The 23,097-nt window shown below is 45.3% G+C and overlaps 1 protein-coding gene across 2 annotated transcripts in view; it reads left to right on the top strand.

Moving 5' to 3' along the window:
- The window catches only part of LOC139567709 (ubiquitin carboxyl-terminal hydrolase 43-like), a 109,014-nt gene that overhangs the window by 40,849 nt on the left and 45,068 nt on the right, over nucleotides 1-23,097 (top strand). For both annotated transcript variants that reach the window (XM_071389143.1, XM_071389142.1), the window contains exons 3-5: nucleotides 798-904; nucleotides 16,076-16,168; nucleotides 19,995-20,130. In XM_071389143.1, the coding sequence (XP_071245244.1) occupies nucleotides 798-904; nucleotides 16,076-16,168; nucleotides 19,995-20,130 (336 nt within the window). The remainder of the gene's footprint in view (nucleotides 1-797; nucleotides 905-16,075; nucleotides 16,169-19,994; nucleotides 20,131-23,097) is intronic.

The raw sequence follows: 23,097 nt of genomic DNA, 5'->3' as shown, positions 1-23,097 counted from the left end.
TTCCTGATTGTGCTGTCATCCTGCATTATATGGATCATGATCATATATGGAATCATATATGGAATCAATATCAACACTTTGTATTTCTTAAGTAAACAAAAATGAACTACATTGTGGTTGGTGTCTCATTTTCCCGCTGTACTGAAACTGAACCGAACCGTAACCCCAAAACCGCAATACGTACCACCGAACTGTGGGTTTGGTGAACCTTTACTGCCCTAGTGGTCAGCCGGACTGACTTGTTTTGAATCAACCCAGATTTAGTATATTCACTTTAATGTGTTTACCTGCCTACTGCTCTCCCTTCTACCCAACTCTCATCGATCTCCCTCTAAGGCTTAGAGTCTAAGCCAAGGTCAGCAATGCTGAGAGGAAAGTGAATTACATGGGAACGCAAACACACACACACATGTAATGACAGTCACGAGGTAAGATCTGGCTGAACACTATAAAAAGTACAAGAATGTATTAACGTGCATTTGCACCTCATTTAGCACCTGTCCCATTGTAGCACTCCTGTTTACATCTGCTGTGATACACCTTGTTACCCTGCTGGTGTTCAGCTCTAGCTTGTGTTGACGTTTTCACACACACACACACACACACACACACACACACACACACACACACACACACACACACACACACACACACACACACACACACACACACACACACACACACACACACACACACACACACACACACACACACACACACACACACACACACACACACACACACACGTATACATACAGGTCATTCACACATTCACGCTTTCTCTCTCTCTGTTCCAGGGCCCGCTGGGTGGAGGGGAGGAGAGCCCTGTCTCCGGCCCAGCAGCAGCACACCAGCCTGGGACGCGGCACAGCTTCGTCCAGGACCACTTTCAGGCACAGTACAGGTACGAGGCATAGACAATATCATACAGGTACATTAGTAGTCACAGACGATAAGAGGTGAGGAGTCACATTCAATTAGTACAGGTCAAGTAATAACGCATACTTAAGTTATGCAGCAATTCAATAACGATTTCTCACACCATGAGGCTTCATGGAGTACAAAAACACCTAAACTTCTCATCCAAGACTTTTGTAATGTCTGTGTGCATAGTTTTTCTCGCCAGAATCTATAGCATGCCATTATATAGAGTATAGGTATTCAGAACAGGTGAGCATGCACTTTCCCTCCTGTGGATAAGAACGGGTAGCCTGCTAAAGTAGGTCACATTGAGCTAGCTGTGAACACTTTCTGGGATTAGTCTCTGTCTGTTTGGCTCTTTTCCTCCTGGTCTGCGGCACACACGCACGCACGCACGCACGCACGCACACACGCACACACACACACACACACACACACACACACACACACACACACACACACACACACACACACACACACACACACACACACACAAAGCAGCAGCAGCAGGATCCCTGCGTAGCCAGTCTCATGGAAATGCAGTGACCCTCTGCTAGCCTTGTCATGATGTTCTCCATCTCTTTTCCTCCCCATCCACCTCTTCTTAGATCAATCTGTTGAAACGTTCCACTTGTTGATTTATGATACCAACCACTGATCTGTATACCACATGGATTGACTGAGCAGTTTAACGGATGATTAGACTTTGACACATCCATATTGTATAGATAATGAGATTAGACCTGAAATGTACAGAATCTGCTGGGAGTCGAATGCGCTCTTCGCTATAACAAAAAAGGACTCAAGTTGTATCGGGCTTAGTATTGGACTTAACATCATGCTGGTAGATTAGTGTGAGTCAATCAATATAGGGTTAACCCCAGACAGTTGGACTGTATTGATGATGATGCGGGGTTAACCACCCAGTCAATCATGGGATTATGATTCCCACTCCCTCATCACAGGATGATGGATTATACACTTATCTAAACCCACTGTATCCCTGCGGAGACTGATCTCTCCAGGCTGCTAATTGGAAATTGCTCTCAGAATCCATTTTCCCTTATGGAAAAAAAATTGTGTCTGAAACGGAATATCGTAATTTTGAGGCAGAATATCGGAATCCCCAGATGGAATATTCAGAGTAAAGTGTGTCTTCTTTAACATCCAACCCCCTTGGCTCTTGGCTATGATGTGTTTGCCACAACAGCACACAGGTTGTGTTTACGTCCTATTATCATATTATCCGTTAATTCATTAGCAGATAAGAGTAGCGACATTAGGGGAAATCTGAGACGTAACCTTCAAGACACTCCAAATGCATCCCTAAACAGCTTAGCAAAGAATGCTAATTCGATGGCTCCTCTCATCAATAATTTTGTCTCTTGTCTCAAATGGCACCCTATTCCCTTCATAGTGCACTACCTAGGCTGCGGTCCAAACACTTAAACGACACACCCTCGTCCACTTACCCTCGCCTTATGCCCTTGGGGGAGTCCCCATCGCCATCTTGGAGGGTGGTCCAATTGATTAGCCAAGCAAGGGAAGTCCCCATAATTCAATTCGCGACGATTGTACATCCGCGAAAACTTAAAAACAACATCAATGGAGAAGTCAACATACAAGTGTAAGTAAAAACGAATGCTACGTAAAAATTAAATATGTTTTTGTTTGGTTGTCTTTTGGAAATTGTGGAAATAAAACATTTTCCTTCTTCAGAAGTTCCAGCTAGGCAAGCTAATTAATTTGCTAGCTATCATACAGTAGGCATATATTAATAATGATATATTCAATAAAAGTAGACATACACTCATAATTGACTGTAGTGCATATAAAGCACCCACAAGTTACCGGTGGCTGAAAACACAATCATTGCGGGATGTTTGAGTGGTGAATTTACGGCCAAGGGTGGTCCATTCCTTCCTCCCTCGCCCCTTGCCCTGCAAGTGTATAATCGTCAGACGTCATGATAAGTCATCAGAAGTGTCCACTTAATTTAAGGGCTGAGGGGATAGGGTGTCTTTTAAGTGTTTGGACTGCAGCCCTCGACAAACAGTTTTGGCTGACAGCTGTGAAGTGTCTGGACTCACCATCCTGGATATACAGATGTAGGATCTTAATTTGACCATTTTTTTGTTGCTGAGAATTTTCCTGCAAAGCAGGTAATGCAAACTTCTAGTGTATTTGAGTTTTTAAAAGGCTTCTAAAGTTTGTAATTTCAATTTTGAAATGTCAGTGTAACGGCTTTCGTCCTCTTCGTCTGAGGAGGAGTAGGAAACATCGGACCAATGTGCAGCGTGTTACCTATCCATAATAACTTTTAATGAAAATGAATACAAAATACAAAAAACAAGAGAATCAAATGAAAACCAACACAGTCCCGAATGGTGCAAACACTGAAACGGAAAACAGGAAACAATCACCCACAACACACAATGGAAAACAGGCTACCTAAGTATAGCTCCCAATCAGAGACAACAATAGACAGCTGCCTCTGATTGGGAACCACACCAGGCCAAACACAGAAATAGACAACCTAGACATACAACATAGAATGCCCACCCACATCACACCCTGACCAAACAAAACATAGACACATACAAAGCAATCTATGGTCAGGGCGTGACAGTCAGACTTGATTTGCCCTAACGAAAAATGTATCCACCTCTACAAAAATGTTCATTAATTATAACCCACGTAATAATTCACATTTCCCATTGCTGCAGGATTATTTCCCTGCTGAAGCAAACTGGCTCAAATTAAGATCCTACATTTGTACACCTAAGGTGTAGTAGTATACTCTTAGAAAAAGGGTTCCAAAAGGGTTCTTCGGCTGTCCCCATAGGATGACCCTTTTTTAATTCCAGGTAGAACCCATTTTGGTTCCAGGTAGAACTCTTTTGGGTTCCATGTAGAACACACTCTGGAAAGGGTTCTACACCAAACTCAAAAAGGTTCTACCTGGAGCAAAAAAGTGTTATTCGAAGGGTTCTCCATTGGGGACAGCTAAAAAAGAGTGTAGTGTGTGTTTAGTCAGGGGTTACAATCCAATACTTAAAGCACCAGTAATTAGTACTTTGATGGTCTGCTCCCTAAGGATATGTCTCAGTGTTGAGTACATGTTGTTGTCACATTATGCAGTCTACTGTAAAGTGATTACAGAACTACTCCAAACTCTGTTGTTTCTCTCGCAACGCACCTTGTAATTTTCTGCCTGGCTCCACCTCAACAGCTTGAAGTGTCAGAGAGTAGCAGGGTTGCACTGTAATTGTGATTCCAGAGTTCCGGACACAGACCCAGGTAGCAGGATAACGGCTGTCTGGTTTGGCTGGAGGGAGGTGGGAGGGTGGTACAGATGGAGAGGGAGGGGGCAGATGGCTGGAGGGAGGTGGGAGGGTGGTACAGATGGAGAGGGAGGGGGCAGATGGCTGGAGGGAGGTGGGAGGGTGGTACAGATGGAGAGGGAGGGGGCAGATGGCTGGAGGGAGGTGGGAGGGTGGTACAGATGGAGAGGGAGGGGGCAGATGGCTGGAGGGAGGTGGGAGGGTGGTACAGATGGAGAGGGAGGGGGCAGATGGCTGGAGGGAGGTGGGAGGGTGGTACAGATGGAGAGGGAGGGGGCAGATGGCTGGAGGGAGGTGGGAGGGTGGTACAGATGGAGAGGGAGGGGGCAGATGGCTGGAGGGCTTGTTACAGATGACCTTGCAGGTAGAGCCTGGGAGAGTTAGAGCCTGCCTGGCTGTTCCACACCCCTGCCTGGCTGTTCCACACCCCTGCCTGGCTGTTCCACACCCCTGCCTGGCTGTTCCACACCCCTGCCTGGCCTGGCATTACATGGGGCCGTCTGTAAAGTTCCTTTTGTCTGTAGAGTTAATGCACTGTGCCTGCCTATAACTGTACTTCTGTTCATGCAAGTGCATTTGAGTATGAATAAAGATCAACACAAGTAATGTATCCTATCCACTCCACTCAAACTGTTGTGTTACATTGGGCTCCGTTCCTACATTCTAACTCAACGTTGCCGTATTGGGTGTTCTATCTTCCAGACTTCTGAAGACACAAGACAGTGTAGTAGTGTGACGGAGACAATGGGTGTTTTTCAAAATGCATACTACCGCGCTCCGAGCATGCAAATTGGAGTACGGGAGGGTCGGAGTATGAGTCCAAATCAAAGTAGCCGAAACGGAGCACGGAGGGAACTTCTCGAATGTGAAATGTTGCTTATTCGCATGTAAAATGTTACCTGACTACAATATTTTATGTTGATATGTTAATAAATACATGCTGTGTAAATTTTAGCATTTTTACCTGCCCAGGTACCATAGAACCCATAGAGTCCATAATAAGTCAATAGGGATAACTGGCTAGCTACTACTGTTACTACTGAAGAATTGTTAGCTAGCTACCCACAAAGAATTGACATCTACCTTGCATAATATTAGTTTTAGGTCATTTTTGCCTTTTATACCATCTGGTTAGCAACATTATTAAGATTCACATATACATAGCTAGCTGATAGTTATGAAGTAAAACATTTGCTTTGTGTTTATCTTTTTTTTGTCTCTATTGCCACTGTCCTGGCTGCAAGACTGTTCAGTGAATGGGTAGCTAAGTCCATAGTAAGTCAATTAGGCTAACTGGCTAGCTAGCTAATCATGCGCCGAATACAACAGAATTCAACCTTACCGTGGAATGCTTACTGACAAGCCCTTAACCAACAATGCAGTTCAAGAAGAATGTGGTATCTACCCACACATAATTGGTATCTACCCACAGAAAATGTACATCAACCTTGCATAACATTAGTTTTAGGTCATTTTTGCCTGTTTAACTAGCTGGCAAGTTAGATTATTACGATTCTCTCTCTCTCTCTCTCTCTCTCTCTCTCTCTCTCTCTCTCTTTCTCCCTCTCTGCCAGTCTTTTTATATCTGTGAGACTCCTCGGGGGCGTTCTGATCTGAATAAATGTTTGCGATTAGAGTGGAGGCTGTCTGATGGTTTAGGCTGCAGAGACGAGAGAGACAAGCGACAGTCACTTTCCAGCCTCAAATGAGTCTTGATCTACACCCTCAGTCTGTCATGTTGAGTTTGGAACGTTGGTTTTCTTAGTTTCAACGGCTGCATCCCAAATGGCACCCTATTGCCTTTAAAGTAGGCTACACAACTTCAATGGGCCCTGGTTAAACGTTGTGCACAATAAAGGGAATAGCATGTCATTTGGGAGGCACCCAAAGGACTGAGGAAATAGATCTTGTCTTTCTATTCGTACTCTCCCCCGTGTCTTCAGTTCAGCACAGCTGCCCAAGATGGTGGTGCAGATTTATGTAGCCAAACCTTTTAAAGCAGATTATCCAGAGCTCACACAGTCACTCCTCATTCAACCTCTCCTTTGATTTTATTACCATGATGATCCACTCACACTCCCCCTCCTCCCCCTCCACCGGGGAGGCCTCCTGGGCTGCCATCTTCCCACCTTCCACCATGACCTTACCTGGGGCGTCGCTGAGCTGATCCCATCCCAGGCTGGATGCTTTGAAGTGGGGGTAAGAGAGTTGATGAAGTGGAGGGCTGCTTTGATCTCTCCACTGGTGTTTTTTGTGAACGTACAGAGCGTAGAGACTCTGCCAAGCCCTGCTTCCTCTTTCCGACCCGACACCTTCTAACTATCATCAACTAACACTTACTATCTCTCTCACACACACACACACACACACACACACACACACACACACACACACACACACACACACACACACACACACACACACACACACACACACACACACACACACACACACACACACACACACTGTTCGCCCACACACGTCTGCCAATTACCCCACTAATACAGTAGTTCTGTTTACCCTGTTTACTTCTTTGCCAAGCAAACACCAAGACAATTGTATTGACCCAGTACTGTCAGAGCTGAAGCACTTTATTACTCTCTGTGAAACTGTTTACGCTGTTTCATGATGCGATTGACTCTAGTGGTTGCGGACGGTGGAGTAATTGTGAGGAGTGCCAATACGTTTTCCCTCCTCCTTGTTGATACCCCACTAACAGCTGAGGTAATAAAAAGAGAAATGGCGTACTTAAGCTAAGGGAGGAGCTGAGAGTTCTCAGGTGTGCCCACTCACAATGTGCCTTTTATGTTATGGAGTTGGATCTGTACTGTAGGAGCCTACACGGTAAGTGGTTGCAGTTGAAGCTTGCCAGAGATGATAGTGCAGTTGTTTGTTTAGAGAATGAGTTCAACAACTGGTGTCCGGGTCCCCAATGCTCCGGTGACGTGGAGGATGAGGCTGTCAACGGCCTGGATCGACACCAGAGAGAGAGAGAGACAGAGAGAGAGGGACGATTAGAGCCTCTTCTAGCCTCATATCTCCACACTGCAGATGGGGACCAGAGCGCATCGCACCTCTCAGTATGCAAGCAGGATATGCACACACAGGCAGGGATGCGGATACCCTTCTCTGAGTGGATAGAGGCAGTAACCATACGCATACTCAGGAACTCTCTGACATGAACACACTGGAACTGTAAAGGCCACTCGGAGATAGTACACATCATCAACACAGGAAATACTTTCGCAGGACGATGAGGATGGTCAACCTTAAACTTCATAAACACTGTGAGGTGAAGGTCACAACAACTATTGGGGGGGGGGGGGGGGGGGGGGAGATTTCAACTCAAAGTTTTTAAACAAGTGAACATCCTCTTTGGCTTGGTGCTGCCTCCAATATCACAAATGTCACACTCAACCTCTTGAAGTTGAAGACAAAATCCAAATGTCCAGCACAGGAAGCATTCAACATACCAATCAGCTTGTCTCCTATCCCGCGTTGCGTTAACTCCCAGACTTCATCTTCCAGCTCGTCACACACCCCTCAAAGAGAGGCAGCCGAAAACATTTGTTATTTTCCCCCCTTTGAGCTGTAGCCCTCTGTTAATTTCCCATGGCGTGGGCCCTTTGTTTAAAGGTCTCTAATGGAGAAGCAGATAGAGGCAGATCAGCCTCAGTGCACTCATCCAACCCAACGCAGACACCAGCAACCCAGACAGACTGACTGACAGGGGGATTTGGCTCTGGCTACAGCGGCCCTCCCCGTTTCACCAGAGGAAGAGAGGAAGTGAGGAAGAGAGGAAAGGAGGGAACAGAGGAGGAACTGTCTGCTGACCTGTAGAGTAAAAGTCTGGAAGGACTTGCCATGTGTTCCACTTTAGACGTTATGCTAATGACAGGGCAGAAGACACTATACTGTAGACTTTTGTCTGTGGATTGATTGGTTAGTCGAACGACTAAGGGAGGGGATACTTGAGCCTGTGCCTTTGTCCTGGAGTGGCACTGGGCTGAAATGGCATCAGGACCTCTGTGCCGGCCTGTATCCATCAGTGTCTGGGATTGGGGTCCTTTCATTTCTGTTCAGGCATCGTTCGCATCCCCGGCCATTACCAATGTGTTTCTCTACCACTTTGCTTTTAGCCACATTTGTGGAAAATGCTAATCAATAATGGCACTATATTGAATCTCAAATGGGCTTTTCACCCGGGCACTGAGTATTTATGAGACCTGGCTGACTCCAACCCCTGGGGAAGTTATATCTCGCATTTGTCCTCTCAATTTTGGGATGAAATGGACTGTGAATCCATTGGAATACATTATTCAAGCAGAGAGGGATTTTTAGCTGGTGAAACTGAAAGGAAAAGGGGATTGATGGAAGACGAGGTTCACCGTGGGTTCAAATGTATTCACCAAGAAACTCTGTTTGACACAGTATCTTCATTCTGTCTAATGTGGGTTCAGGGTAGTGCATAGTATGAGCTGTTTGCTGTGAGAGCTGCGTTCAAGAAAGCTCTTGGACCAATTTACTGGTCAAACATTCTCTAAAAGTACTGTGTCTACGTCATGACGTTTTGAATTCTGTCTAATGTATGTGCTATAGCATGTGCTATATGTAGGCCTATGATATGAGAGCTGCATTCCAATAGGGTGAGGCTGCAGGTTCAGTCATGCTGTTTGGGTTATTATGTCTTAATTCAGTGGTCCTGAGCGATGCAGATGCTGCGTTCAAGAAAGGTGATATGAGGCGACGTGTTTAGTACTGCTGGTCACGTACTATTTATTTAGGTAGTGCAGGGAGGCTGTTCAAAACATCATCTGTATAAACGTTGAATAATGATCTCTGGTCGACCGTCGGTCGGTAGGACTGCTAACTCGCTGCTGTGGGCTAGAGGCCAGGGGATTGGTGCTGTGCAAGTCAGCCAAATCCAGAGTGGATGGTGGTGCGAGGATAGGTTTGACACACACACACACTGACAGACTCTCTCCTCACGGACAGATGAACCAACCAGAGTGGAAACGCTGTCAGCCTCCACATACTATGTTCTAAGTGATTGTGTGCATGTCAGACTCCACGGAGAACGTTCTAAGTGACGTCGGAAGGTGTAAGCACCGCTAATGCTGTGACTGTCACGTCCCCATGTAGAGTAAATACAGGAATCATTTTAACCGACTGTCAGAATGTCATTTACAGCCTGGCAGAGTGTTGAATGGGGAAATCTGTGATCCATAGAAATACAATAACTAAGTAATACTATTGAAATAGTAATGATATTTCTATGATATCTGGGCACATCTCTACAAAACCTCTCTGAGTAGGAGTGCTGATCTAGGATTAGTTTAGCCTTTTAGATCGAAAGGAATAAATCAAATCAAATCAAATTTTATTAGTCACATACACATGGTTAGCAGATGTTAATGCGAGTGTAGCGAAATGCTTGTGCTTCTAGTTCCGACAATGCAGTAATAACCAACAAGTAATCTAACCTAACAATTCCACAACTACTACCTTATACACACACACAAGTGTAAAGGGATAAAGAATATGTACATAAAGATATATGAATGAGTGGTGGTACAGAACGGCATGGCAAGATGCAGTAGATGGTATAGAGTACGGTATATACATATGAGATGAGTATGTATAAGATGTATAAGGACAGGTCCTAGATCAGCGCTCCTACTCTGAGACTCTTTGTGGATACAGGCCCTGTGTTGTAACAACTCTCGCTACAGACCTGTACCGACTATACTTGACTGCATCACTGTCCTGGAGTGACTCAGCAGAACACCTGATAACTTGGACTCCTTCAGCTGAGAACAACCAGGAGGAAAAGAGAGAGCAGAGAGAGCGGAGCAGTCAGATGTATCATCACGGTGGCGCTAATATGTTCTACACAAGCTAGCCTGAATGGCTGCCCCTCTCTCTTTCTCCAACCAATCTGCTTTGTGTCTACCTCGTCTTCATTCTTTCCTTTTCCTTTCACCATCCATCCTTCTCTCTACCACCACCATCCATCCTTCTCTCTACCACCACCATCCTTCCTTCTCTCTACCACCACCATCCTTCCTTCTCTCTACCACCACCATCCTTCCTTCTCTCTACCACCACCATCCTTCCTTCTCTCTACCACCACCATCCATCCTTCTCTCTACCACCACCATCCTTCCTTCTCTCCTCTGCCTCCATCTTTCTCCCTACTGCCACCACCTTTCTTTCTCCGCTCTGCATCTGCCTTTCCCCTCCCCCGGGGATGCTGCTGACAGTCCTCTTGGCTGTCCTCCATGTTTCTGTGCTTAACCCCCAGGCTCATCCCCTGCTGATCCCCCTGTAGGGCACCTGTTACGTCCGTCGTCAATTGAATGAGACCAAAGCTCAGCGTGGAAAGTGTTCATCGTACTTTATTAAATGAACACCAAAAAACACCAAAATATAAACGAACGTAAAGCTCTGTAGCGCTAAACAGCAACTATACAAAGACAAGATCCCACAAATGAAGGTGGGAAAAAGGTCTGCCTAAGTATGATCCCCAATCAGAGACAACGATAGACAGCTGCCTCTGATTGGGAACCATACCCGGCCAACAAAGAAATATACAACCTAGAATGCCCACCCAAATCACACCCTGACCTAACCAAAAAGAGAAATAAAAAGGCTCTCTCGGGTAAGGGTGTGACAGCACCACTACTAAATCCCCCTGGGTGTACTCTGGCTGGGCCACTGGCCAGGGAGATATTCATGTTGGAGTCATTATTGTGTTGGTTGACACTGGTAGTGGATGCCCTACATGACACGGGAGGATGAGACAAGATAGTGACTCTTTTGCATTGGGATGATGTCACAGATGTCATGTCCCTGTTAATCTGGAAGTCCTTGCGTCTCAGTGGACTTGGTGCTCGCTCTTCTGTTTCCGTCTGCGCCTCTCTTTTTCTAATAAGCACTAGAGGTCGACCGATTAATCGGAATGGCCGATTAATTAGGGCCGATTTCAAGTTTTCATAACAATCGGTAATCGGTATTTTTGGACACCGATTTCCCGATTTTTTTTATTTTTATTATTATTATTTTTTTACACCTTTATTTAACTAGGCAAGTCAGTTAAGAACACATTCTTATTTTCAATGACGGCCTAGGAACGGTGGGTTAACTGCCTTGTTCAGGGGCAGAATTGTCACGATCGTCATATGGTGAAAGAGAGGAGGACCAAGGCGCAGCGTGATAATGATACATCTTCTTTTATTGAAGACGAACACGAAACGAAAGACACTATACAAACTAAACGACGAACGTGAAGCTAAACAAACAATAAGTGCAGACACAAGCAACTTACACATAGACAATCACCCACAACCTACCTAATGACTATGGCTGCCTAAATATGGCTCCCAATCAGAGACAACGATAGACAGCTGTCTCTAATTGAGAACCAATCTAGGCAACCATAGACTTACATAAACACCTACACTGAACACAACCCCATGAACTCTACAAAAAAAACCTAGACAATACAAACACCCTAGACGAGACAAAAACACACAAACATCCCCCATGTCACACCCTGACCTAACTAAAATAATAAAGAAAACAAAGATAACTAAGGCCAGGGCGTGACAAGAATGACAGATTTTTACCTTGTCAGCTCGGGGATTCGTTTTTGCAATCTTCCGGTTACTAGTACAACGCTCTAACCATCTGCCTGACATTGCACTCCATGAGGAGCCTGCGTTGCAGGCTGACTACCTGTTACGCGAGGGCAGCAAGAAGCCAAGGTAAGTTGCTAGCTAGCATTAAACTTATCTTATAAAAAACAATCAATCTTAACATAATCACTAGTTAACTACACATGGTTGATGATATTACCAGTTTATCTAGACTCATGTTAAAAGGAACCACCAGCTTTCATATGTTCTCATGTTCTGAGCAAGGAACTTAAACGTTAACTTTTTTACATGGCACATATTGCACATTTACTTTCTTCTCCAACACTTTGTTTTTGCATTATTTAAACCAAATTGAACATGTTTCATTATTTATTTGAGGCTAAATTGATTTTATTGATGTATTATATTAAGTTAAAATAAGTGTTCATTCAGTATTGTTGTAATTGTCATTATTACAAATACATTTAAAAAATCGGCCGATTAATCGGCATCGGCTTTTTTGGTCCTCCAATAATCGGTATCGGTAACGGCGTTGAAAAATCATAATCGGTCGACCTCTAATAAGCACATCTACTTAGGATTCATATTTCAGTCAATTTTGCTTCCGACTAATTGACCATCATTAACCAGTCAACAAACTGCAAAAAAAATCAAAACAGTCATGTTACAAATCACAGAAAATACTGTCAGAGATCTGTATATAATGACAAGATGCTTATGTTTCCGCCAGAGCAATGGGAGTCGTCCAAAAACAGGAATGCAGGCGACAAGCTTAGGCCCAAAATAAGCCCATAGAAACGCATTGGACTTATTTTGGACAGATTTTGGTGAGAGTGAAACCTCTCACGTCGCCTCTTCCTCTCTGATACTATGCATGCATCAAAGGACCGGACATTTGTCATTAAGAGCCTAATGTAAACATGCAACAATAGCAAGCCTATCGTCTTACAGTCAAAAGGCCTGTTATTGACCATGCAACTCCTGTAATGGAGCAGCTAATAAAATTAGATTTTCAAACATTTGCCCAAATGCAACTCGCAGAAAACACAGTTTTAAACTGTGCATCTAATACAAGCAGTTCCATTTGACAGAGATGACAGAAATCTAAATTAGGAACATAGAAAGAGGGGGAATCTAATAGTAACTACCATGATGGGTTGCTAATATGACTAGGATTGTGCCTTTGGCTTCTGGACAACGAAACAAAGTAAATATGAAAACCAATAGAACAGGAGAGAAATGCTGGTTAATAGCATGAGGAAGTCTTTAAAAAATAATTGCCTCCACGTTTCTATGGATGGATTTTCACAAGGCTACTTTGAAGCAAGGTAAGACATGCCTCATTATTTGAAGTGACCTAAAACGTTCAAGTTTCAAACAATTATACTGCCGCAAGCTCACATTGCAAAATTGTGGTGATGCGCTGATAGTCAAGGCTATAGCGTATACATCCGAAGAGCGAATGGGAGGTGCGCTTTACAAGTTGATATTGAGAAATAAAAATACCTCCTTTTTTAATCGTGGCCACCAATGTTTTTAACACGCGATTGCATTTAGAATTGTTATTTGTTGCGCAATGACTGGGCTTCCGAAAGCAATTTTCACTCCAGTAAGTAGGCTATTCCTCTCCTCAAACTAAGCTCTGTATGCCGTGAACGTGTGATAAATAAGATGCATGACGACTAACGAAAATACACACACGCCAATTTAATTCCACAAAATTATTCAAATTAACCTAAGCATTACCGGTCAAATGTATTTAAGCTGGCTAAGCGATTAACGGTTAACCTCCCTATATCTACTGAATTGCTGCTGTATGACTTTTTCTTCCCCACATTCCTCTCTTCCCACCACGATTTTTGAACACCTGCTAAAATATTCAAAAATATAACCAGGTTATTTCTCTCCTTTCTTGTGAATATTTCAGTCTATTCCGGTGTGTTTTCTAACTGGGGATGTGAGGCTCCAGGTGTAGTGTTGTCTCTCTTGGAGCTAAATGCACTTTCTCTGTTCTGTCCAGCTACTCCGTAATACGCCATGCATAACGTTACACATATAGAAGCCCTGCCAGGTGAGGTTGAACATCTTTACATCTTTACTTAGACACACACGCACACACACAGTGCCCAAGATCATGTGCCTGTGTAGCACACCATCCCACGTCACATGAGAGGGGCTGGTTGGAAAATGTATTTGTTTGCTCTCTGTGATTTGACCAGGTTGACCTTCTATTGTTTCTGACCTACTCATCCTAAAGTATTAAAACATGTATTGTGTAACTTAATGAAGTGACATAGATGATCTGGACATGAAGCGCAAAAATGCTAATATACAGTGAGGGAAAAAAGTATTTGATCCCCTGCTGATTTTGTACGTTTGCCCACTGACAAAGAAATGATCAGTCTATAATTTTAATGGTAGGTTTATTTGAACAGTGAGAGACAGAATATCAACAAAAAAATCCAGAAAAACGCATGTCAAAAATGTTATGAATTGATTTGCATTTTAATGAGGGAAATAAGTATTTGACCCCTCTGCAAAACATGACTTAGTACTTGGTGGCAAAACCCTTGTTGGCAATCACAGAGGTCAGACGTTTCTTGTAGTTGGCCACCAGGTTTGCACACATCTCAGGAGGGATTTTGTCCCACTCCTCTTTGCAGATCTTCTTCAAGTCATTAAGGTTTTGAGGCTGACGTTTGGCAACTCGAACCTTCAGCTCCCTCCACAGATTTTCTATGGGATTAAGGTCTGGATACTGGCTAGGCCACTCCAGGACCTTAATGTGCTTCTTCTTGAGCCACTCCTTTGTTGCCTTGGCCGTGTGTTTTGGGTCATTGTCATGCTGGAATACCCATCCACGACCCATTTTCAATACCCTGGCTGAGGGAAGGAGGTTTTCACCCAAGATTTGACGGTACATGGCCCCGTCCATCGTCCCTTTGATGCGGTGAAGTTGTCCTGTCCCTTTAGCAGAAAAACACCCCCAAAGCATAATGTTTCCACCTCCATGTTTGACGGTGGGGATGGTTTCTTGGGGTCATAGGCAGCATTCCTCCTCCTCCAAACACGGCAAGTTGGGTTGATGCCAAAGAACTCCATTTTGGTCTCATCTGACCACAACACGTTCACCCAGTTGTCCTCTGAATCATTCAGATGTTCATTGGCAAACTTCAGACGGGCATGTATATGTGCTTTCTTGAGCAGGGGGACCTTGCGGGCGCTGCAGGATTTCAGTCCTTCACGGCATAGTGTGTTACCAATTGTTTTCTTGATGACTATGGTCCCAGCTGCCTTGAGATCATTGACAAGATCCTCCTGTGTAGTTCTGGGCTGATTCCTCGCCGTTCTCATGATCATTGCAACTTCACGAGGTGAGATCTTGCATGGAGCCCCAGGCTGAGGGAGATTGACAGGTCTTTTGTGTTTCTTCCATTTGCGAATAATCACAGAAACTGTTGTCACCTTCTCACCAAGCTGCTTGGCGATGGTCTTGTAGCCCATTCCAGCCTTGTGTAGGTCTACAATCTTGTCCCTGACATCCTTGGAGAGCTCTTTGGTCTTGGCCATGGTGGAGAGTTTGGAATCTGATTGATTGATTGCTTCTGTGGACAGGTATCTTTTATACAGGTAATAAACTGAGATTAGGAGCACTCCCTTTAAGAGTGTGCTCCTAATCTCCGTTCGTTACCTGTATGAAAGACACCTGGGAGCCAGAAATCTTTTTGATTGAGAAGGGGTCAAATACTTATTTCCCTCATTAAAATGCAAATCAATTCATAACATTTTTGACATGCGTTTTTCTGGATTTTTTTGTTGATATTCTGTCTCTCACTGTTCAAATAAACCTACCATTAAAATTATAGACTGATAATTTCTTTGTCAGTGGGCAAACGTACAAAATCAGCAGGGGATCAAATACTTTTTTCCCTCACTGTAGTTAGCATTGACTTGCATTGGATTTGTGCCACAAATGATTAAAAGTTAGCACTTGAAACAGTGGCCAGGTAAACAAAACCAAAGCGTGGATTGCTGTCTTACCTTGTCCACAGACTGTTTACAAGGTAAGAAAACCAAAATGTCATTTAGTAATTGGGGTGAACTATCCCTTTAACCTAACCCCCTCTCTCCCTCTCTCTGTTGTGTCTGTAGGTCCTCCCTGACATGTCCACATTGCCTTAAACAGAGCAACACATTTGACCCCTTCCTCTGCATCTCACTGCCCATTCCCCTACGGCAAACCAGGTAAGTCACACCAGTCATAAAGCCACTGCACGTGTGTTTGTGTGTGTGTGTGTGTGTGTGTGTGTGTGTGTGTGACATGTACACTTCATGTTACCAGTTCTCCCTTTTTGTGACAACAAGACACAGTGGAATATGATCAAGTGCTAGTGTTGTGAAAAGCAGGGTGGGCGTTTCTGACAGATGCACAACAGGTTGCTTGGATAGCATATATATCGCACTGTCCCTCTCTAGCTCACAGGCAGTCTATCCACAGGGCCAGTCTGATACTGATGCTATTAACATGCTAGTTTGGTAGTAAAATATCGGAAAAAGTGGTGCGTGCATATGTCAAGTCAAGTCAAATTTTATTGGTCACATACACACGGTTAGCAGGTGTTAATGCGAGTGTAGCAAAATGCTTGTGCTTCTAGTTCCGACCATGCAGTAATATCTAACAAGTAATCTAACAATTTCACAGCAACTACCTTATACACACAAGTGTAAAGGAATGAATAAGAATATGTACATAAAAATATGTGGATGAGCGATGGCCGAATGGCATAGGCAAGATGCAGTAGATGGTACAGTATATACATATGAGATGAGTAATGTAGGGTATGTAAACATTATATAAAGTGTCATTGTTTAAAGTGGCTAGTGATACATTTATTACATCCAATTTTTAATTATTAAAGTGGCTAGAGATTTGAGTCAGTATGTTGGCAGCAGCCACTCAATGTTAGTGATGGCTGTTTAACAATCTGAAGGCCTTGAAATAGAAGCTGTTTTTCAGTCTCTCAGTCCCAGCTTTGATGCACCTGTACTGACCTCGCATTATGGATGATAGCGGGGTGAACAGGCAGTGGCTCGGGTGGTTGTTGTCCTTGATGATCTTTTTGGCCTTCCTGTGACATCGGGTGGTGTAGGTGTCCTGGAGGGCAGGTAGTTTAATGTGTTGTGCAGACCTCACTACCCTCTGGAGAGCCTTATGGTTGTGGGCGGAGCAGTTGCCGTACCAGGCGGTGATACAGCCCGACAGGACTTTCTCGATTGTGCATCTGTAAAAGTTTGTGAGTGTTTTTGGTGACAAGCCAAATTTCTTCAGCCTCCTGCGGTTGAAGAGGCGCTGCTGCGCCTTCTTCACAACGCTGTCTGTGTGGGTGGACCATTTCAGTTTGTCCGTGATGTGTACGCCGAGGAACTTAAAACTTTCCACCTTCTCCACTACTGTACCGTCGATGTGGATAGGGCTGCTCCCTCTGCTGTTTCCTGAAATCCACCGATCATCTCCTTTGTTTTGTTGACATTGAGTGTGAGGTTATTTTCCTGACACCACACTCCGAGGGCCCTCACCTCCTCCCTGTAAGCCGTCTCGTCGTTGTTGGTAATCAAGCCTACCACTGTAGTGTCGTTTGCAAACTTGATGATTGAGTTGGAGGCGTGCATGGCCACGCAGTCATGGGTGAACAGGGAGTACAGGAGAGGGTTGAGAACACACCCTTGTGGGGCCCCAGTGTTGAGGATCAGCGGGGTGGAGATGTTGTTTCCTACCCCCCCCCCACCACCTGGGGGCGGCCCGTCAGGAAGTCCAGGACCCAGTTGCACAGGGCGGGGTCGAGACCCAGGGTCTCGAGCTTAATGACGAGTTTGGAGTTAAATGCTGAGCTGTAGTCGATGAACAGCATTCTTACATAGGTATTCCTCTTGTCCAGATGTATTCACCCCCTTTGCTATGAAGACCCTAAATAAGATCTGGTGCAACCAATTACTTTCATAAGTCACATAATTAGTTAAATAAAGTCCACCTGTGTGCAATCTAAGTGTCACATGATCTGTCACGTGATCTCAGGATATATACACCTGTTCTGAAATGCCCCAGAGTCTGCAACACCACTAAGCAAGGGGCACCACCAAGCAAGCGGCACCATGAAGACCAAGGAGCTCTCCAAACAGGTCATGGACAAAGTTGTGGAGAAGTACAGATCAGGGTTGGGTTATAAAAAAAATATCCGAAACTTTGAACATCCCACGGAGCACCATTAAAATCCATTATTAAAAAATGGAAAGCATATGGCACCACAACAAACCTGCCAAGAGAGGGCCACCCACCAAAACTTACAGACCAGGCAAGGAGGGCATTAATCAGAGGCAACAAAGAGACCAAAGATAACCCTGAAGGAGCTACAAAACTCCACAGCGGAGATTGGAGTATCTGTCCATAGGACCACTGTAAGCTGTACACTCCACAGAGCTGGGCTTTACGGAAGAGTGGCCAGAAAAAAAGCCATTACTTAAAGAACAAAATAAGCAAAAACGTTTGGTGTTCGCCAAAAGGCATGTGGGAGACTCCCCAAACATATGGAAGAAGGTACTCTGGTCAGATGAGAAAATGCAATGTCTGGCGCAAACCCAACACCTCTCATCACCCCGAGAACACCATCGGCAGGGACTGGGAAACTGGTCAGAATTGAAGGGATGATGGATGGCACTAAATACTGGGAAATTCTTGAGGGAAACCTGTTTCAGTCTTCCAGAGATTTGAGACTGGGACGGAGGATCACCTTCCAGCAGGACAATGACCCGAAGCATACTGCTAAAGCAACACTCAAGTGGTTTAAGGGGAAACATTTAAATGTCTTGGAATGGCCTAGTCAAAGCCCAGACCTCAATCCAATTGAGAATCTGTGGTTTGACTTAAAGATTGTTGTACACCAGCGGAACCCATCCAACTTGAAGGAGCTGGAGCAGTTTTATTTTGAAGAATGGGCAAAATCCTAGTGGCTAGATGTGTCAAGCTTATAGAGACATACCCCAAGAGACTTGCAGCTGTAATTGCTGCAAAAGGTGGCTCTACAAAATATTAACTTTGGGGGGGTGAATAGTTATGCACACTCAAGTTTTCTGTTTAAAAAAAATCTTATTTCTTGTTTGTTTCACAAAAAAAAATATTTTCCATCTGCAAGGCATGTTGTGTAAATCAAATGATAGAAACCTCCCCAAAAAATCAATTTTAATTACAGGTTGTAAGGCAACAGAATAGGAAAAATCCCACGGGGGTGAATACTTTCGCAAGTCGCTGTATATGACCTTAATGCCAAGAGACTGTCTTCATGAATCCTCATCAGTTCAAGTGGGACCCACACAGTTAGTGATTTTGGGACTCCGTTGTGCCCCCCTTTGGGAAGGATGTATTCTCTCATCTCATTGTCCTCACTTACTGATGGCATATTCCCCTTATCGCCCCGCTGTCTGCAACTGAACTCTCAGTGACGGTCGTGTCTTCTTACATCAGCATGGGGTTAACTAACATCACTGGCTCTTACTTTGTACACCGCATCTCCGTCTCTCACTCTGCTTTTTGAGCACTCTGTCAGCGACGACTCAACACTTCCTGAATAATGCATGATGGCAAAGCAGGAAGCTGGGGCGTCATCAGAGCTCCTGTCTCTCTCCCAGACTTTCCTCTATTCCTCTATCCATCCCTCCATCTCTCTATCCCCCCCCCCCCACCCCTTCTTCCCTCAACTGAGTCACCTCAAACCTGTGGCCTCATAGCACTAAGTGCTCATCCCTTCATCCTTCCATTGCTCCACCTGTCATGCCCACATCTTCTGCACTAGCTCGCTCCTGTTGATTGTAGATAGGCATGCCTCAGCAGACACAGACAAGCGCCATGTGGTGCTAATGCTAACACGTTAGCATCGCCTTGCAGTCAAGCATGCCCAGACAGACACCCTGGAGGAGATAAGAGAACAACACAGCAAGTGTAATGTCTAGAAGCTGTCTTTGTGTGTGTGCTTGTGAAGCACTGTCTGGAACAAGTTTCTCTTTCTCTCTCCCTCTCCAGGTGTATGAATGTGACCCTGGTGTTCAGTACTAAGGGTCAGAGGTATCTACGTGTTGGTCTGGCTGTGCCTCTCATCGGCTCCATCTCCTGCCTGCGTGCCATGGTTGCTGAGGAGGGCAAGACCACGCCAGACCAGGTAAGGGCTGAACACACACACACACACACACACACACACACACACACACACACACACACACACACACACACACACACACACACACACACACACACACACACACACACACACACACACACACACACACACACACACACACATGGTCAGTGGGCCAGACTTGTTAGCCTACTGAATCTAAAAGGCCCTATCCTGCTCTATCCTATGTCTATGGGGTGTAAATTAATTATTACACTCACTCACTGTAACATATAAAACCATACCTTGCCTTAACATGTCTTACCATACCTCCCAGACAGAGGCTTTTTACCCGTTGTAACAGGATCATCATGGAAAGCCCTGCTGCTCTGACCGACACAGAAAAAGGGAAACCAGACAGAGAAAGAGCGGGTGGCTAGATTAACAGAAAGAGAGAGGGACTAGACAGACAGAGAAAGAGAGGGGGGCTAGACAGACAGAGAAAGAGAGAGGGGCTAGACGGACAGAGAAAGAGAGAGGGGCTAGACCGACAGAGAAAGAGAGGGGGGCTAGACCGACAGAGAAAGAGAGAGGGGCTAGACAGACGGAGAAAGAGAGAGGAGCTAGACAGACAAAGGGAGAGGGGCTAGACAGACAAAGGGAGAGTGGCTAGAACGACAGAGAAAGATAAAGGGGCTAGACAGAAAGAAAAAGAGAGAGGGGCTAGACAGGCAGAGAAAGAGAGAGGGGCTAGACAGAAAGAGAAAGATAAAGGGGCTAGACAGACAGACAAAGGGAGTGGGGCTAGACAGACAAAGGGAGAGTGGCTAGAACGACAGAGAAAGATAAAGAGGCTAGACAGAAAGAGAAAGAGAGAGGGGCTAGACAGAAAGAGAAAGAGAGACTAGACAGACAGAGAAAGAGAGAGGGGCTAGAACGACAGAGAAAGGGAGAGGGGCTAGACAGACAGAGAAAGGGAGAGCGGCTAGACAGACGGAGAAAGAGGGAGGGGCGAGAACGACAGATAAAGGGAGAGGGGCTAGACAGACAGACAGACAGACAGAGAAAGAGCGGTTGGCTAGATTAACAGAAAGAGAGAGGGACTAGACAGACAGAGAAAGAGGGAGGGGCTAGAATGACAGATAAAGGGAGAGGGGCTAGAACGACAGAGAAAGAGAGAGTGGCTTGACAGACGGAGGAAGAGGGAGGGGCTAGACAGGCAGCGAAAGGGAGAGGGGCTAGACAGGCAGAGAAAGAGAGAAGAGCTAGACAGACAGACAAAGGGAGAGGGGCTAGACAGACAAAGGGAGAATGGCTAGAATGACAGAGAAAGATAAAGGGGCTAGACAGAAAGAGAAAGAGAGAGGGGCTAGACAGACAGAGAAAGAGAGAGGGGCTAGACAGACAGACAAAGGGAGAGGGGCTAGACAGGCAGAGAAAGAGAGAGGGGCTAGACAGAGAGAGGGGCTAGACAGACGGACAAAGGGAGAGGGGCTAGACAGACAAAGGGAGAGTGGCTAGAACGACAGAGAAAGATAAAGGGGCTAGACAGAAAGAGAGAGGGGCTAGACAGACAGAGAAAGAGAGAGAGACAGACAGAGAAAGAGAGAGGGGCTAGACAGGCGGAGAAAGAGGGAGGGGCTAGAATGACAGAGAAAGGGAGAGGGGCTAGACAGACAAAGGGAGAGCAGCTAGACAGACGGAGAAAGAGGGAGGGGCTAGAACGACAGATAAAGGGAGAGGGGCTAGACAGACGGAGAGAGAAAGGGAGAGCGGCTAGACAGACAGAGAAAGAGCGCGGGGCTAGACAGACAGAGAAAGGGAGAGGGGCTAGACAGAAAGAGAGAGAGCGGGGCTAGACAGACAGAAAGGGAGAGGGGCTAGACAGACAGAGATAGAGAGTGGGGCTAGACAGACAGGGAGAGGGGCTAGACAGAAAGAGAGAGGGGCTAGAGAGACAGAGAATGGGAGAGGGGATAGACAGAGAAAGAGAGAGTGGCTAGACAGACAGAGAAAGAGAGAGGGGCTAGACAGACAGAGAAAGAGAGAGGGGATAGACAGACAGAGAAAGAGAGAGGGGCTAGACAGACAGAGAAAGAGAGGGGGGCTAGAACGACAGAGAAAGAGAGAGGGGCTAGACAGACAGAGAAAGAGAGAGGGGCTAGACAGACAGAGAAAGAGAGAGGGGCTAGAACGTCAGAGAAAGAGAGAGGGGCTAGACAGGCAGAGAAAGAGAGAAGGGCTAGAACGTCAGAGAAAGAGAGAGGGGCTAGACAGACAGAGAAAGAGAGAGGGGCTAGACAGGCAGAGAAAGAGAGAAGGGCTAGACAGAGAAAGAGAAAGGGGCTAGACAGAGAAAGAGGGAGGGGCTAGACAGACAGAGAAAGGGAGAGGTGCTAGACAGACAGAGAAAGGGAGAGGTGCTAGACAGACAGGGAGAGGGGCTAGACAGACAGAGAAAGGGAGAGGGGCTAGACAGACAGAGAAAGGGAGAGGGGCTAGACAGACAGAGAAAGGGAGAGGGGCTTGAACGACAGAGACTGGAGTAGACCATACAGATATAATGACAGAGACTGGAGCAGACCAGATAGATAGAATGACAGAGACTGGAGCAGACCAGATAGATAGAATGACAGAGATTGGAGCAGACAAGACGTATATAATGACAGAGACTGGAGCAGACCAGACAGATAGAATGACAGAGACTGGAGCAGACAGAGAGAGTCTGCTGTCAGCCCCACAGCTGGGCCTAATGTCTCGTCATGGTATGTGAGAAGGAGCGGGATGGGACATCACTGTCTGTTTGTTTGTGATTTGATAAAAGCTTTCTCAGAAAACAGATGTGAGGAGAGAGTAAGAAATCCTTAAAGGTCCAATGCAGCCATTTTTATCTTAATATCAAATAATTTCTGGGTAACAATTAAGCGTCTTGCTGTGATTGTTTTCAATTAAAATGGTCAGAAAATAACCAAAAATAGCTTCTTAGCAAAGAGCAATTTCTCAAGCAAGTGT

Source organism: Salvelinus alpinus, chromosome 2, assembly GCF_045679555.1.
Source record: "Salvelinus alpinus chromosome 2, SLU_Salpinus.1, whole genome shotgun sequence".
Taxonomy (NCBI): Eukaryota; Metazoa; Chordata; class Actinopteri; order Salmoniformes; family Salmonidae; genus Salvelinus; species Salvelinus alpinus.
This window is presented reverse-complemented; position numbering and strand designations above follow the sequence as displayed.